This window comes from Myotis lucifugus, unplaced genomic scaffold, assembly GCF_000147115.1.
Source record: "Myotis lucifugus unplaced genomic scaffold, Myoluc2.0 scaffold_0, whole genome shotgun sequence".
Lineage (NCBI taxonomy): Eukaryota > Metazoa > Chordata > Mammalia > Chiroptera > Vespertilionidae > Myotis > Myotis lucifugus.
Window position 1 is genome coordinate 34,316,896 of NW_005871048.1, and position 18,901 is coordinate 34,335,796.

The following is an 18,901-nucleotide window of genomic DNA, read 5'->3' on the forward strand; positions in this document are numbered from 1 at the left end:
ACTCAATAAAATTCACAAAGATATTATTCAATATCTTTGCCTTTTTCCTAAACAAGTACCTTAGGATGTTTAACTCTGATCACCCCTTCCTGATTTCTGTACTACTGTTGTTCAGTATTTCAATTGTATCTTTTGTTTTTTAACCCCATAAATTAGATATTATCAGTACTTTGTAACCCAAATGTGTGTTGAGATCTACTCACACTTTACTATTCTTTTTTTTTTTTAATACTCACCCAAGAATATGTTTTTTAATGATTTTTAGGGAGAGAGAGAGTGAGAGAGAAACATCTATTGGTTGCCTCTCATACGTGCCCCAACTGGGAATCATCAAACCTACAAGCTAGGTATGTGCCCTGACTGGGAATCAAACCTGCAACCTTTCAGTGTATGAGATGATGCTCCAATGAACTGAGCCACCTGGCCAGGGTCCCTACTATTCTTTTTGCCTACCATTTTTTCCTATTATCAGATATTTATTCTTGGATCATTTTCTTATTGTTTACTACCTATAGATACTTACTAAAGATCTATAGGTAGTACTAGTAAATAGTCCCATATAATGAATGCTTTATCTTGCCCTCATTTTTGAAAAGTAAGTGTTGTAGATATAAAATTTTAGGTTACAATTATGTTTTTTCAGCACTTTATTAGCCCATTTTCTCCTATCTTGCATTTTTCTGTGTGGAAGTCAGTATAATTGCCATTTCTTTTCAGCTCTCTTTCTCTTTGGTGCTGTGCTACCATGTGTCCAGGTGTGGATTTCTTTTAATTTATCTTACTTGGGATTTATTGAGCTTTTTGAATCTAAATATCAGTATCCTCCAGTTTCTTCTTCTAGAGTTTCTATTAGACATGTGTTTGTCCTCTTCTCTCCCTTGTACTCTGAACCTGTTATATTGACCATCTTTTTCTCAGTTTTTGCTACAATGTCTATAAATTCTTCATATTCTACTGTTAATACATCAGTGCTTTCTTTAACTTTATCTGCTTTTTAGTGTAGGCCTTCTAATTATATACTTTCCTTTCTAAAAATTCTATTTGATTATTCCTTAAATTTGCCTGATCATTATTATAGTATCTTCTTCCTATATCATACTCTCAGTATTTTCTTCCAATTTTAAAAAAATATATTCAACGTATTTATTTTATATTTTTGCACCAAAAATATATGACTATGAGGATCTGATACCTCAATTTGGTATATCTGCTGGCCTTCATACTTAACAGCTTATTATTCTGTACATTTTTATTGTGACCAAGTACTAGTACTTAAATACAGTAATTATTCCAACTCCATATTTACATGAAAGAGTCTTGTGTTTAATCTACAAGTTATATGGCCTTTTAAAATATATATTTTTTTATTGCTTTCAGAATGGAAGGGAGAGGGAGAGAGAGAAACATCAGTGATGAGAGAGAATCACTGATCAGCTGCTTCCTACATACCCCACATTGGCGATGGAGCCCACAACCCGGGCATGTGTCCTGACCGGGAATCGAACCATGACCTCTGGTTCATAGGTCGACACTCAACCACTGAGTCATGCTGGCCAGGCTATCTGTACTTTTTAAAATATGTTTATACAGAGTAAGGCTGAGAAGGTCATATGGAAGAAAAAGAACAAATTTTAAATATATAGAGAATGATGGCTAGCACTATTTTAGGTAAAGCCTCTTTGCAGAGGTAATATTTGAGCAGAGAGCGAGTTGACCAAGTGAAGAGCACCGTGTAACTCTTTGGGAAATGAGTATTTTCTGTTAGGGAATGAGACGTGCTGAGACCTTACTGCCCTAGTGCGGGAAAGTGTTTGAAGTGCTCACAGAACAGCAAGACCAGTGAAGTCCAGTGAAATGAAAGGGGATTGAGTGATAGAGAGACTGGAAAATTCTGAACTATGAAGTGACATGTTCTGATCCACATTTGAAAATATTACTTTTAATATTGTAAAATGGCAAGAGGGGATACAGGAAGAGCAGCTAGGTAGCACTGCAGTAGCCCAGACAAGATATGATGGTGCCTTGTACTAGGTGCTAGTGTGGTAGGGGGAGAATGGTCAGGTATCCTCTTATTATAAAAGTAGAACTAACAAGATTTGCTAAGGAATTTGATATGCTGCATGGGGAAAAAATAAAATAAAAGAGCTAAGGATGACTCCAAGGTGAAATGTCTATTCATATTTTCTTGACTTCAGGGGTTTTCATATTGATTTATATTAGCTCTTTAGGACCTTTTGAGGATACTGATTCTTTTCATTCATTCAACCATATTGTGAGTCATGCACTGGGTCAAATGTTAGTATCTAGTGGCACATAAACAGATAACCCCTGCTCTCATAAAAGTTGCTGAAATAATCAAAATATTTTTAATTTCCAGATTTTCATTTGTCTTTAAATTTGCTCGTGATAATTTAGATGTGGAATATCATAATTGATAATCAAATCTATACTTTTTCTCCTTTTAAATTTATTTTATCACTTTTATGTTTAAAAATCCTATTCAGAATTAGAATACTAGTATTTACTATGTTTATGCACAGTTTACCACTAACCATTATTTGCTATTCTCCAAACACACTGCTTTTTCTTACCTGCAGGCCTTTGTACATGTGATTCCCTCTGCCTACAAAACCCTCCCACCCTTCCTTACCAACTAATACCCATTTCTCTCCCATGATCTCAGCTTTTTTATTTTAAAAATGTTCTATTTATTTTTCAATTACAGTTGATATTCAATATTAATTTCAGGAGTACAGAATAGTGGTTAGACATTTACATAACTTACAAAATGATCCCTCAATAAGTCTTGTATCAAATGGGCAGTTACAAAATAGTAATTGGGATATAAAGTACAGCATATGGAATACAGTCAGCAATATTGTGATAACTATATATGTTGTGAGGTGAAAACTAGATCTTAGTTTTCTTCTACCCCCAATCCTGCATCAGGTGCCCCCCCTCTGTGCTACCACTGCAACCCATGCTTACACCTTCTGCTTAATTCCACACTGTTCTGCATAGGTACTTGACTGTTTACAGGAGTCTTCCTCTCCCATACTGTAAGTCCTTGAGGGCAGAGGAGGTATTCTGATTACTATTTTAGTCTCAGCATCCAGGACCACCTTTCATTTAGTAGGCACTCAATAAATATTTGTGGAATTACTGCATAGACAAAGACGTCCTACTGTGCCAAAGTAAATTGTTATTGGCACATGCAGCCTGTCCCATAAAGGGGAATATTTGTGCAGAAAGCACCAGTAGTTCCCTATGCTGCTGTGGGGACATGAAAGGGACAGAAGCATTCTTTCTCTTTGTCACAAAACAAAGGACAATACTTCCTGTACATTTATAGGTGTCCCCAGATAAGATAAAAACTTCAGTACTTGTTTTGCAAATACTTCTTCCAAATTGGATCTAAGAGCAAAGGAGAGGGTTTGAAAGCATGGTTAGGAATAAGTCTCCACATAAAAACTTATGTCAACTATGCATATATTCTAAAATCTATTGGTTTTCACATAAAATAATATCCTAAATCATCACTAAATAAATTGATATACCAAGATGCACATTTTAATTCTGAATTAGCCTATGCTCTGCCACGCCACAGTGTCCCACTAAGTAGCAAGTAAAGTACTACTAAAATATATAATATACTCATGCCTTTCTACTTAGCTCACTCCTTTATCACTTCATGTACTTTAAAAAAATATATATATATATTATTGATTTCAAAGAGGAAGGGAGAGAGAGACAGAAACATCAATGATGAGAGAATCACTGATAGGCTGCCTCTTGCACGCCCCACACTGGCCTGGGCATGTGCCCTGACCGGGAATTAAACTGTGACGTCTGGTTTCATAGGTTGATGCTCAACCACTGAGCCATGCCAGCCAGGCTCATGTACTTTTTACTGCATTCATCCACCTATCCATCCACCCACCCATTCATTTATTCAACAAATGTTTAGGGAGCAAGTTCTATGTGTCAGGCACTGTTCTAAGCATTGGTGATATACTAGTAAGCACACTCAAGACAGAAGCAAAGACTGCTCTTATGGAGTTTACAATTTATTTTTTTAATTAATTAATTTATTTATTTACAATTTTTTTTATTGATTTCAGAGAGGACTGGAGAGAGAGAGAGAGAGAGAGAGAGAGAGAGTGAGAGAGAAACATCAATGATGAGAGAGAATCACTGAATGGCTGCCTCCTGACATTGAATGGCATGTGCCCTGAATGGAATCGAACCTTGACCTCCTGGGTTCATAGGTAAACACTAAATCATTGAGCAACAGTGGCTGGGCAAAAATTTAGTTTTCTGTACTAGAAAGATATAAAAACAGCATCCCATCACCTCACCTCCTGGGGTTTATAGTCCAGTTGCACCCCCAGTACTGAAAGTCTTGGGTTGCATCTCTAAGGCAGAGAGTTCCAAAGGTCAAGTAAGTTTGTCACCGCTAACTTCCTTTCCCTTAGGGTTTCCAAAGAGAATGGAAAAGCAGGTTCCTAGGGAGAACAGCAATTTTATTTGCCCTGCTGGTGGATGGGGTGAGTAAGAGGGCTTGTGACCAAGAACAAGAAAAGCTGGCAAGAGAGATGCCCTCCGTGGGAGGGGTTTTTCTTTGTCATTTGGAGAGGAGGCATGGGAGGCTCCCACTGGAGAGAAGACAGTGAAGGGATCATGGTGGCACAAGGAAAGAATGAGGTACTTTCCATTATAAGGTGGAGGGTGTTTGAGACAGGCCATGAGTGTCAGGCCAGAGAGGAGTCACCAGTAAACTACAGGAAAACCAGATGCAGAGGTGGCCCAGGTCTGAGACCCAGCAGATAGAAAGAACACTCATAGAATAATACTCACAGTGAGATCCTGATGCCTGAAACTCAACCACCATTTCACCCTACAGATCTAATACATGTTGTACCTGTGCCATTTCTGTAGTGCTGTGTTGAATCCCTGCAGTCAGAAACACCAGACTGTACACAGGGTATATGTTTTCATGAGCTGAGAGGGACATTGAGTCTCCAAAAATATACCTGAGTCAAATGAAATAGGACATCTCATCCCCTCTCCTCATTTCTCCCCATGCTCCGTCAGGGCATCTGTAATTCAAGGGTTACCGAAATCACTAGAACACACAACAGACAACTCAAAAGGTACAAATCTAGGAATATGGGAATTCAGAGAAAGGAGAGATCACTTCTATCTGGCAGGAGGAGGGGGCAGCAAAGACTTCCTGAGGACATGGGACTTAACCTGGCCCAGACCTTAAAACTTGGGCAGGACTTAAGTGGGGGAAGAGAAGAAAGTGGAAGCAGGATTTACAACAGAAAGAGGCTACTCCAAGTTTAATAGGTGAGAGACACACAGAATTCCATCTTTTAAATAAGACTGTGAAGTTTGGTACATTTGGAGAAGAAAAAAATGTTTATTTTTCTTTGTGTTAATGGTGGTGCTGTTAAATGATTGAGGCAATCTCTGTAAGATCCAAGTATCTCCTGGATATAATCAACACCTATCCAAGACATAGAAGCAAGGTTTTAAGTACAAATAATTCTCTACCTTTGGGGGGGGGGAGAGACAAAAACAGGGAAAAGAGGTAGAAAGAAGAAATATCCAAGTACATATTTCTATCCCTAATAAGTGAGTGAGGATACAGATACAAAGACAGTGAGAAAATATTTAAGAAAAAACAATATGGAAAAGACACAAAAGTTTCGCCCAAATGCTCAGAAAGGTCAGCAAGTTTCTCCTGTTCTGGATGGGCAGGGGAGCCAAGTGAAGCTATGCTTTGTTCTAGCTGCACCTGTTGACATTTTGTGGCCAGTTAATTAAAAATGAAATTCTAATGGTTTGGGGGAAGGTTAATTCAAATGAAAAGAAACAGGACAGTTCTTTAAAACTGTATGCTATCCAGAAGCCACCAAGCTTCCTAGAATTTTTATTAAAAATTACAGACATCACAGCAATAGTTCTTAGACACCCTCTTCTCTGCGGAGAAAACTTTGCTTTCATGGATCCAGAGGGAGTGGAGCAGTGAATTCTCCCACACCTGCATAAATCTACAAAGGGCTCCCTCCCTGGGCGGCTGGCAATCCCATTTCTAACTCCTGGAGGAGAGAGCAGAGCTTGTATATATTAATAGAGTCTATATAGGTTGTAGCTTTAAGCAACACTATTAATATGCCAGAACTCTGAGTTCCCAAACTTACTCAGTTATCAATTTGTTGTACATAATTTAATCTCTCTGTATTTTGATATGCAAAATGGAAATAGCACTGCTGATCCTTCAGAGGGTGAAAGGAGATAACCAACAAGACCAGTATAAAGCTTGCTGGGGGGAAAAAAGAGCTTATGCAAATGCCTATTAATTAAACAGGAATGGCTGCACAACTAGGTCAGGCATGATGATAAGACTGAACAACCCACCCCAGCCACCAGCATCAAAAAGAAGAAATGAACATTTAATCCTAATAGCACTTGTTGGTTGCATTTTATAAAGAACATTGAATTATAATATTCTGTAACATAACACAGAGTAGCACATTTCAGACCATCCTCAAAGAATTCTTTGATAGAATATAAACTTATTAGAGACATCAAAAAAAACCCACCCCACCAAAACAGCAAGCCAATTACTAATTAAGAACTTGTAAAAAGCTAATCAAAGCTCTCATCCAGAGAAAATGAGAAAATCTGAGACTCAGAATGATTCTGTATATTGATGAGATTTTATATAGCATCGCAGAAAGAAAAATAAAAACAGATTTTAATGAAGAAAAAGGGCTCTAAGTCTCTGTTTAAAAGCCTTGTTATGTTCCATATCAGTGTTTTTATTAAAATGTTCTGTTCTGGTGGAAACATGCATTTAAAACAAATACCTGATAGGCGGTGCTGTCAGCAGAGGACACTCGGGCTCTCCGTCTCCAGCCAAACCTGAGTGTTAGGAAGGCCAGACAGAAGGACCGTCATCCAGCCTCCACCCACTTTGTTGCTCAGAGGGGTCACTAATCCAAGGTCATGACACTCAGAAACGAGGGAGCTGAGACACGCCCAGATTCAAGAATAGAATTAGGGTTTCCCTATGGGTGCCAAGCCTGCTAAGACCAAATGCACTACTTTAGCATGGAACAACGTGCAGGCATTACATTTATTCTATTTTCATCTTAAAGGAAAACAATTGGGAGCTTGTGCTTTCCAAGCATTATTTTTTTCCTTCCATTACATTACATACATGATGGTGACAATTCTGTCTTAGGAGCCTATTTCTGAGATACTAAACAGTTGCACCACGTTAGAGCTAGGTATGTTGGGGTATAACAGAGTGATGAGTCAACAATCAGAAAATTCAAGGATTTTCAAAAACAAATACACAAAGCAGCCTAATTTATTGATAACCAAATATCAATGTCTGACAACTATCACATAGGAAGATATTTTATGAGCAACACAAAATAAAGTAGCAGTTTCTTAGTATAATTACTCGTGGTAATGGTGCCAAATAGAATTTTAAATCAACTGAAAAGCGTACAGATGAATCTTCAAGATGATTTTTAAAAATACCATAACGCTTCTCTTTAGATATATAATCCATGCAAATTTCTAATAAAAGCACCACAGGAATGTATTTTCTTCTTGCTTCCAACCCAACTTTGATAATAAAAAGATTCCTTTTATTCCCAGAAGCAGATTTCCCAGTGATTTCTTTAGTTTTTCTCTTTAGATAATCTCTCAAAAGAGACTCCATGAAGAAAATTTCTAAGGATGTGATAAACCTCTTACAAAATCTGTTATTGATCATCTAATAAAAAATGTTAGGTAAAGATCTGACCTATAAAAAATTAGCTACGATAAGATATTTCTCCCACTTTTTAGACTGCTAATAATTTGAAACTAGGTAACAAAAAAAATGCTACTAACAGGCTGTAGTATTAAGAAGTCATACTTTCTACATTAAAATGTAATCATAGATTTTTTTTAAAGACAATGATTGTATCCTGGTATTTTGCAAATAAGTATTAGAGGGAGGAATAAACTGATATATATGGGGGAAAATGGCGGTTTCTGATTTTAAAGATATTTTATTAAAATTGTAAGCAACCTGCCCAGACAGTGTGGCTCAATGATTGACCACTGACCCATGCACTAAGAGGTCGCTGGTTCTATTCCTGGTCAGGGCACATCCTGGGTTGTGGGCTCAATCCCCAGTAGTCATGCAGGAAGCAGCCTATTGATGTTTATGTTTCTATCTCTCTCTCCCTTTCCCCTCTCCCTTCCTCTCTCTCTAAAAATCAATAAAAAACATATTTTTAAAAAATATAAGCAACCGCCCTAACCGGTTTGGCTCAGTGGATAGAGCGTTGGCCTGTGGACTGAAGGGTCCCAGGTTCGATTCAGGTCAAGGGCATGTACCTTGGTTGCAGGCACATCCCCAGTAGGGGGTGTGCAGGAGGCAGCTGATCGATGTTTCTCTCTCATCGATGTTTCTAGCTCTCTATCCCTCTCCCTTCCTTTCTGTAAAAAATCAATAAAATATATTAAAAAAATATATAAGCAACCTAATATGTCAAGTTAAAACTGTATACTCTAATCTGATTTCCTGAACAAATCTTTTTCTCTCCTTTTTTTTCATTTCTCCGTAGAAACTTCTGAGATTTTAAGAACTTATTTTTATAGTTTGGATCTAGTTCATTATTTTCTAGACAACAAGGTCTAGGACCCCCCAAAATATCTAAAATCAAAAAAGAAAACTGGTAGCAGGAAATACCATCTTTCCACATGAACCCAGGGGTTACACCCTGATTTAAAGGCTGAGTTCTGGGCTCATGATTATTTCCCCCGCCCCGGCCCTTCAGGCCAGCAAATATAATAAATTTCATAATTGCTTCAGACTAGGTCATCCTTGAGCTCTTTTTTTCCCTTCTTCTTAAAGGTTGATTTCTTCCCATTTTTTTTTAATATCTACCTACCGTCTTACTTTTCATAGTTATGTACACAGTGACTACATAATTTAATTTTTCCTCTTATGTCTAACATTATTTCATATACAGTGTCCCCAAAAATATATACACATTTTAACAGCTGATAGTTCAATTTTGAAAATGAAATGTTCTACTGAACACTGCCTTTATAATTATTCATAGTGTGTATATACATTTTTTTGGGACACCTTATATACTGTTTTATATTTTGCATAATCCGTGTAACTTTATTTTCAATTACATAATATTCCATCTAGTTAATATATCATAATAAGTTTTGACATTATTCTACTGTTAAACATTTAGATAATTTTCCAGTTTTATATTACTATAAATTGTTTGTGTGGACTATACATATACTTTATATAGAATATGGATTATTTCCTAAGAATAAAATTTCAAGAATCAGTAAAAACAGTATGACTATTTATATGGCTGTTAATCTATATTACTGTATTTTCCTCCAAAACAATTAAACTAATTTATATTACTACCAATAAAAACTACTCAATTAGCCCTTCATTTTTTTAAAGTATATTTTTATTGCTTTCAGAGAGGAAGAGGGAGATAGAAACATCAATGCTGAGAGAAAATCATTGATCAGCTGCCTCCTGCACACCCCACACTGGGGATCTAGCCCACAACCTGGGCATGTACCCTGATTGGGAATCTAACCATGACCTCCTGGTTTATAAGTCGATGCTCAACCACTGACCCACACCAGCCAGGCAGCCCTGCATTGTTTTAAGTAGCGCTGTCTTCATGTTCAATTTAGACCCTTCTATGAAATATTTCCCAAAAACATCACACAGACTCTAAACAACCAGCTTAGGCTGTATGCCACTCCTGACTTGGCCACAGGATGCAACCCTTGGGAGTTCCTGACTTGAGGCAGGAGAACATATGGAGTGGGGTTAGGGCTCAGGGTGGGGCTGGGTGACTCTCTTGAATGCTTGTAAACACATGATGTCCCTCGATGCTGCTTCTCCAGACTGGCTGAGGCAGGGTCCACAACTTTTAGGAAATGATGCCAAGGCCCCAATCTCTCCGAGCAGGCTGCGTTTTCCCACCCAAGTCTCCAACAAGCTGGTACCTGGATCTCGAAAGGCCATGAGAACAGGCCATAACAACTCACATTAACTAAAACTCATGCTCTCCTCAGATTCTGCGCCAGCTGGTATAAATATGGCTACGCTATTATCATATCACTCCTCTAAAAAGCACTACTTTCCTTGGCAAGGTCTGGAAAATAACGTTAAGTGTAAGAACCAGCACATAAAATTGTATATTCATTATGGTTACAGCTATAGAGATGCTGACATGAAGCCTGCCCAGTACGAAAATGGCATCCAAAGTTTCATCTTGAGGCATGGCATGAATTAAGAATGAAAACTAAAACTGTGCATCTCTAACTGATATAATTGGCAGCAAAAAACACCCAGGGGCATGTGCATTTTCTCCCACACTTCTTTTTTACTTATGTAGAAAATAGTCCGTTTCTAGCATGTTCCTCATCAGAAGCTACTTATTCTCTCTTGCTCCCCCCGGGAGTGGCAATAGCTGCCTTGTCCAGTGGGAAGCAAACCTATTAGAGCAGTGGTTCTCAACCTTGGCTACACATTAGAATCACCTGGGAATCTTTTTAAAATCCTGATTTCTGGGCCTCATCCTCTGGAAATTCTGTTTCTTTGTTACTAATGTTGTGGCCTCACCCCATAACAAAGAAACAGAATTTCTAGAGGATGAGGCCCAGAAATCAGGATTTTAAAAAGATTCCCGGGTGATTCTAATGTGCAGCCAAGGTTGAGAACCACCGTCTTAGAGCATCCACCCAGCAGTACAGCCTCCCCATTTCTGGCTCAGGGCAGGGTCCACTCCAAAAGGGCCTCTTCCACAGACAGATCAAAGAACAAATCCAGCCCCAGCACAGGGCAAGGCTCTCTCCCGGGCATTGCGAATTGGCTTGGGAACACACTGTGATCTACACACAATCTCTGTGAAACATTGAGGCATTCAGCCAAGCTAGTCCACAGAGTCTAATGACTTCTGCCAGGGGAGCCCAAGATCTAGAATTTTGTGTAGTTGTATAACTTGATAAAGAATATATTGCTATTTTTTAAAAATATGTTTTTTATTGATTTCAGAGAGGAATGGAGAGGGAGAGATAGAAACATCAGTGATGAGAGAGAATCATTGATTAGCTGCCTCCTGCACACCTCACAATGGGGAGTGAGCCCACAACCTGGGCATGTGCCCTAACAGGGAATCGAACAGTGACCTCCTGGTTCATAGGTCGAAACTCAACCACTAAGCAACACTGGCTGTGCAGAGATATTATTCTTAATACCTAGTACTCAGAGAACAAATTATAAAGGTAATTTTATAATTTCACTTATATCTTTACTCCTATAAGTCAATGTTTTATTCCAATGTCTTTGAACATTTTTGCTTGCACAAACCTACATTTAAAAAATACATATTTATATACCCCTCAGCACATAAGTGACCTCTAAAATGTTTTACCTCTAAAATTTTCATTAAATAGTTGCAAAGAATGTAATTTTCCAGTGTATTATAAATATTGACAATTTTAAATATACATATGGTTTTACATATACCTATAATTTAAAATAATATGATTGTTTTCACTTCTCTAAAAGAACTTCATCCTAATGTATATTTTATGCTTAAAAGCTTTTTATTGATCATACTCTTGTAAATAAAAACTATATAGAGAAAGAAATTTCTTTTCCAAAATTTCCTGTGACCATTTTGCTCTAAGTGTTAACTAAGATGTCTGAGTTGTCATTATAATTATTAGTAGTACTTGGTCGATCAAAACAATAAATATAAAATTGGAGATCATGAGTCAATTGCATCATTTAGTATGTACTACAATCATACCTTTTTCATGTACGTGTATGAATCTACTTAATCTTCACAATACCCCACAATTATTATTCTCTCCATTTTATATATGCAGAAACTGAGGTTGAGAAAGCAGAACTGGCTCCCCTAGGTTGCAGATTCACACACTGACTCTCTGACGCCAGAGTCCAGACCCTCAACCACCGTCCTATACTTCCTGGCTCTTAAAAATATGGATCAGGCCTGGCCAGCATGGCTCAGTGGTTGAGTGTTGACCTATGACCAGGAGTCATGTTCGATTCCTGGTCAAGGCACATGCCGGGATGCGGGCCTCCATCCCCAGTGTGGGGCGTGCAGGGAGGTGGCCAATTGAATGATTCTCTCATCATTGATGTTTCTGTCTTTCTCTCCCTCTCCCGTCCTCTCTGAAATCAATAAAAATATGTTTAAAAAAATATTTGGATCGGGGTGGAGGGTGGGATAAATAAAGATGTTTCAAATTGCTCCTTTGCTTGATGCCCTGGCTGAGCAATAGACCATGGTAAGGGATGGGATGGGTGTGAGGTGTGCCTTTGTGTTGTACAGTGGGAGAAAGGCAACAATGGGAGATGGGGAAGGAAAATCTCAGCCACAAATACTTTTTCGGGCAGATAGATTTTATGGGAGGCCACATACAGAAGTAAGATCTGGGAACTGATTTCTTTAAAAGTCTCCATACCCACATTTCCTTTGGGAAATCTTCATTTACACCCAAGAGTACATACATACACTCCAGTCTGAAGGCTATGGGTCCACTCAATCTCTGATACAATAAACATTAGAAAAGGTTTGTGAAACATTTTTAATGCTCTAGAAACAAAATTTAATTAAAATTTAAATTATTTTAACCCTTGAATTTTACTTCAAAACGGCAGTTAATTTCAATAATTTGGAAGAATACAATGCTAAATTGTAACAGTAAAGTAATAAGCATAATAGTAATCTACACAGTAGGTTCATAATGATGAGATGTAGTGCATAAAAAGCTTGCAGGTCAGTAATGGAGTCATGCATAAAATACTCCTCTCAAAATCTTTATTTGCATTTCTATTACTGAAATCATTTCCTAATAATGAAGTTGCCATGAGAGAAGTTCCATTACTAAGGAATCACTGTTACAGAAACAACATTATTAAAGCATTGCTATGTACAGGAACTTTTATTAGGATGATACAAGTTATATATCATTGTAATAAAGCTTCCATTATAATCCTAATTGCATAAAACTGTGTTAGTGGATAGCAATGCTAGAGCTATAGGATTTTTAATAAAGTGTCAAAGTAATGCTTTGGTAATAGGATTGTTTAGAATACTAATACTTCAGGGAAGGCTGAACTGAGTAATGGATGATGTTTATGTCACTGATTATACACGCTCTACCAAGAATTGAAAAGAAAAAGCATGAAAAGAACCCTCATGCACCTAGTAGCATGCAATGTGAAAATGTATGTGTTGAGGCATACATCCCAGCTCTCCTGGATATGTCAATTCACTTACTGGTGCAAGATAGCAAGTTGCTAAAATGGATATTTGTAACTGTGATAATTAAGAGGTTTGATGTTCATATCTGGAAATCAAAAAGTTAACAACACAATTCTATACATCCACAGACACCCACACAGGCACATTTTGGGAACTGCCTATTAGAAGAACCATTAGAGAAATGTGAGGTGTGGTTGTTTTGTTTGTTTGTTTGTTTTGTTTTGTTTATTTTGGGGGGTGGGGGTGGTGGAGAGAGAAAGAAAATGCTTAAATGCTGTAAGAATAACTCACTTTAATATACTACTCTATGTTACATATAAATTATATAGTGATCCCTCTGAGTTATATAGCATTGGACTAGTTCACACCAGAGAATTTTAGCATATACGTTCAAATGTTTGTTTTTACATTTGCTCAAATAAAGTCTAGTATTAGGCGGTCCCCTCTAGAAGCATATATAATATTCACCAGCAGAGACCGCCAGAGAGCCATCCAAACACCCGGTAGGTGGGACTTGCTCCTTAATAAACCTGCTGTGTGAACACCAGCAAGGAAGGCCAGGCTGTCTGAAAGGGATTGGGCATAGGCTACAGTGGCAGAGCCTGACTGGTGGCTTTGGCACAGCACATTTGCCATCAGGAATGGGGCCAAAGCCATTTTGCTTTTGAGATCACTTGTGGCAGCTAAAATCACCTGAAATCTGCTTAGAAAGTAATGTACTTTTACCTTTGAAAATAGTGTATACTTTCCACAATTACCTCTTGACCTCCTTCTCCCAGATGTGGTGAACTGCAATCAGTTGGGTGGGGTTAACTTCAAGCCCAGAGGGTTCATTTTTCCTACTGACTCAGGTGATCAAGGGCAAATGGGTAAAGAATTATTTTAAAAATGTTTAATAAATAAAAATAAAAAAGGACAAATGGGAACATTCCCTTAATGTGATGGTCCTTAAATGTTTTTATTACCTACAGGTAAGGTATAAGATTTTCTTTTCTTTTTTTACTGTACAGTCAGATGAAATGTTATTTTTAGGATTCTAATATTCTCTCATTAAATATGATCAACCCAAACTAAGCTGCACTGAGACAATGAGGGACTGCATTTTTGAAATATCTACAAAATTTGAAATCTCTTGACTTGGTAGTATGTGACATTGCAAAAGCGAAAGGGCTTAATTACCCAACTGGTCTTCTAGACATCTGCAAAAACAGAGGCACCCCAAATATTTGAAGATATTTCAACTTCCATGTATTTAACCAGAGATTTGAATCCAGATAATTGTGAAAGAAACGATTTGAATTTTGGCATTTGTGTGAGTTTGCAGCTTATAATTCACTGATGTCATTTTTAATACGGGGGGGGGGGACCCCAATCCTTCCAATCAGGCCTTGCAAGGAAGGTCTGAGTTCTCACTGGGACAGGAATAGAGTTCCTACATGAAAGCCTTACATCAAAGTGAAGACTCAAGAGGCTTGAATAAATAAATGTTGATTGATTTCTTTGGAAAATGATTCTAACTTCACTGTTCCCATCTTCCCCATGAACATTTTGTCAGTATCCCTCAAAGTATAGCTTTCCGTTAAACACCTCCCTTTTCCTCTGTCTCCTTGAATTGGTCCCATACATGGATATCACAACCATTGTTTTCCTTCCAGAGTACACATCCCCTTCCTGGTTTCCTTAGCTCCAGTCTCTCCATCCCCCACCCCCCTCACCTGATTTATCATCCCACTGCTTATTAAGCAAAGCTTAATCTTTTGGGAGCATGACTCCCTTACAATATCCAACAAGAGCTTTGGCCTTCAAATAGTGCATAATGCACACAGGTTTTTGCCTATGATTCAAGGGGTTACATATATGCTGAAGCAATTTGTGACCCTGAGGTAAAACACACACACACACACACACACACACACACACACACACACACATCCCTCTAAATATATATAGAGTCAAGTTTGAACTGCATGGCCCTCTACTCAGTTTCGTTGAAAGCTTGCATCAAACAATATTCCTAGCATTATTTTCTATCAGAATACCCTTAATCACAGGCGAGAATGAAGACTTCATGAGCATCTACCACAAGCCAGAGATTATTCCTAAATACATAGCAGCAAACAAGATAACAAAGGTCCTTCTGTTGCTCATATTCTACCAACCCATAATTATCCCGTGTCCTGTCACACCCTAACATACTACTGCATATCCTCAAAGGTGAGCAATTCCTAGTTTTAGAAACCTGGCTCTTCATGCATTTTATACTCTTGTTAATCGGGCTTGCTCTATTGCTAGGACACCTTATGTTTCCTCATCTCTGTGCTGGACCCCTACCTGGAATAAGCCTTCATATCTCTCCCCACTCACCAAATATTAAAAGACAATCTCAAGCTCTTCTCTCTCTCTCTCTCTCTCTCTCTCTCTCTCTCATACACACACACACACACACTCACACACACACACAATAAACACACTCTTTTTCATCATCTGCATCAGTGATCTGGCACTTTTTTGTATACTGCCTGTAGCACTTCTTTAGAGCTGTCTTATTATGTAACTTATTGTTATTGATTAATTCTGTTGTGTATTCTGTGCATTATCACCCTATCTTTGGAAAAGGAGACCATGCTACAGATTTGCTTCCAGAACAATGCTGTCTGTCATAGTGCCTTTTACACACAGCACCACTAAATCTCTATTTGCTGGTTATTGCTGATTTATTGTAAGAGATGATGAAACTTATCTCTAACTTTCATTGGTGATCCAGAGAAATTTCAAAGAACCTTTCTCTGCTTGAGGATTGATAATATGACCAAAGTGATGCACAACTTAGCAAACCAACTCAACCACTGCTATTCATCATTCTGACTGTGAGCCACCTGTGTGCAGTCATTGGAATGCGGACAATATGTAATAAGGTTGTTTATATTCTAAATAATGATTTGCTTTTGCCATCTACATGTGGTAGAGATGGGATGCATTCTTATCTGACCTAACCTCATGTTAGTACCTGAATTGCAATCTTTAAAGACAACAAAGGGCGTCTTAAAACAAACAAACAACCAAACAAACAACCAGATAGCAGAAGATAATGCTACACTGAATGCAGCCTGTTTGGTGTTATTAGTCACTGTAAATGCATTTGCTATCTTTGTCTGCATCTATAACTCCCACCATCATTTCCTTGCAGAGTAAACAAATATTGCTTATAAACTTACCTTTGCAGGATTTTCTAACCTACCGATGTGCTTAATAGAATCAAATAAAATGCCTCGTTAAAACCAAGTATACAGCATACAAATTACAATGTTATTCTTAGGACTGTGTCAGAGATGGTGTGACTAAACTTCTTTAAGCATGATGCTTGTTTTCTTTGAAACCTGAAAGAACAATATGTCCTGATTGTTGTCCTGGCATGTACAGTTCCACTTATGCCTATGCAACCGCACGTCAATGTGCCTTTGAAATCCTGAAGAATGTCTTCTACCTTCCGGAGCCTGGGGCAATCACCACGTGGGTTGCTGTTTACCCCAGTGGCAGATTTCCATAAAGCTATAATCACTACCAGATGGTCTACCAAATGATGATTGTTTGATGGAAAAAAATATGAATTTATCTCTATAAAAGTTTGTTATTTGTTACTTGAGCTTATGTCCTATACTAGCCACATAGTAGTATTCATTTTGAATTTGGTGAATGATTAATAAAGACCATGTTTATCATTAACTTGAGATAAGGTCATCGACAACAATAATAGCAAAATTTATTGTGTGGTATTACTATGTACTAGAACCTGTGCTAAATATTTTATATGTACTCTTTTATTTAATCCATGCAACAACTCCATGAAATATGTTCTACTATTATCACCATTTTATATATGAGAAACCAAGGCAGAGAGAAGCTAGGTACCTTGCTCCAGATTTCACAATTAGTTTGGAAAAGCCAACATTTGAATTCAAGCAGTTTGACACAAAATCAAAATTTTGTAATCACTATGCTGTACTACTTCTCAGTTATTTAATTGCTTTTTTTTCAGTTTTATTGAGACATACAGCACTGTGTAAGTTTAAGGTATAGAGCATAATGATTTATTTGACTTACATATGTTGTGCAATAATTACTACAACAAATTTACTTAACATCCATCATCTCATACAGTTAGAAAAAGAAAAAAATGTATTTTTTTCCTTGTGATGAGAACTCTATTTAGTTCCATTATTAAAATGGGAATTTGAGGCATCAACACTACCCTGCCTTGCCATGCCCAAGGAAAAATGATGTAAGATATTTACCATAATTCCAAATATATGATATTCACTGGATGACCTATGGGTAGGTGTCTGGTAGGTGTCTAGTATTAATAACTCTGAGTTGCCTTCATATATCCATGAAACATGCTCCATAGCATTGTTGGTATTACAGATTTTGTGATGATCAACAACTTTTCTGACTTGATGGTTCTAGCTAAAACAAGCATAATATCACCAATAATTCTGCTGCTTTTTCAATAACACTGTGGAGAGGGTACTAGTCAAACCACCACAGACATTTTTCTCTGATAGTTTTTGCTTCTCAACATGGAAGAAAGCACTAGTCAAGTGCACATTTTGGTCTACTTCAAGCATGACCTTCAATGTAACTCTGATACAAGTTTCTCTGTTAACATGCTCAGTAAAAGACTAGTGAAATGTTTCTGTGCTGAATATTCTGACTAGAGTGCAAAGTCAGGGCTTCAGACTTGGAATAAATGCTGAGTCTGCTAACTGTACACTCAAGGTCTATTGGCCTTCTGTACCTCCTCTATATTCCTCAGCACACAACAGCCCGAATTGTTCATATGGTTCTTAGCATTCCTTTGCTGCTATCATTATTTTTTATTTATTTGCATGCCACATCTTACGTTGCCAGCACTGGGTCCTTGAATCATCTCTACACTGTGGATTCAGAGTCCTGACAAGTGGCCTGATGCTACCTTGGCTGTTGGCTTCTCTGGATTTTGGAAAAGCCCCAGAGTGAACCAAGAAAAGTGGCAAAGCCAAGACATGTTGCCTGGATTGCCCTGTGCTGGTGATTATATGACACCTGGGTATTTTTCTAAGTTATTACTGCACTTGGCACCTAATCTGCAACCTGGAGGCAAAAAAAAAATGCACCAATGTAGTTTTCTAAAAAACTGTCAGCTCAGTTCATGTCGATGAACATTATCAGCCCTTACTTATGCAAAGGTTATAAACTGCTTATGCATGTCACATGCAACAAAACAAAATATAGCCCCTACCATGGAGGAGGTGGCACTTAAGCAGGAGAGATAGATCCTTGAATGGTTTTCGGTTGGTTTCCTAAATAGAGAAATGAGGAGCCATCACAAGGGCTAGCGTGTTAGCTCGGAAAGAATCCCTGGGCCAGGTGGGAAACGTGTTCCAAAGAGAATCACAGAAGCAAAGGCCAGAGTCATCACACAGTGCGACACATAGAGAGGACCACGGAGAGATGGAGAACAAGGGAGACGAACTTACGTGAGTTGGGGTAGGGTT

General features: G+C 37.9%; 1 protein-coding gene across 6 annotated transcripts in view; it reads right to left on the reverse strand.

Annotated features, from left to right (window-relative positions):
- The window catches only part of ATG10 (autophagy related 10), a 182,258-nt gene that overhangs the window by 8,053 nt on the left and 155,304 nt on the right, over positions 1–18,901 (reverse strand). For 3 of the 6 annotated variants that reach the window (XM_023750215.1, XM_023750201.1, XM_023750221.1), the window contains one exon: positions 2,725–3,414. The exons of the other annotated variants lie outside the window; for them this stretch is intronic. In XM_023750215.1, the coding sequence (XP_023605983.1) occupies positions 3,160–3,414 (255 nt within the window). In that variant the 3' untranslated portion in view covers positions 2,725–3,159. Of the gene's footprint in view, positions 1–2,724; positions 3,415–18,901 lie in introns of those variants that run through there. 6 annotated transcript variants of the gene reach the window in all.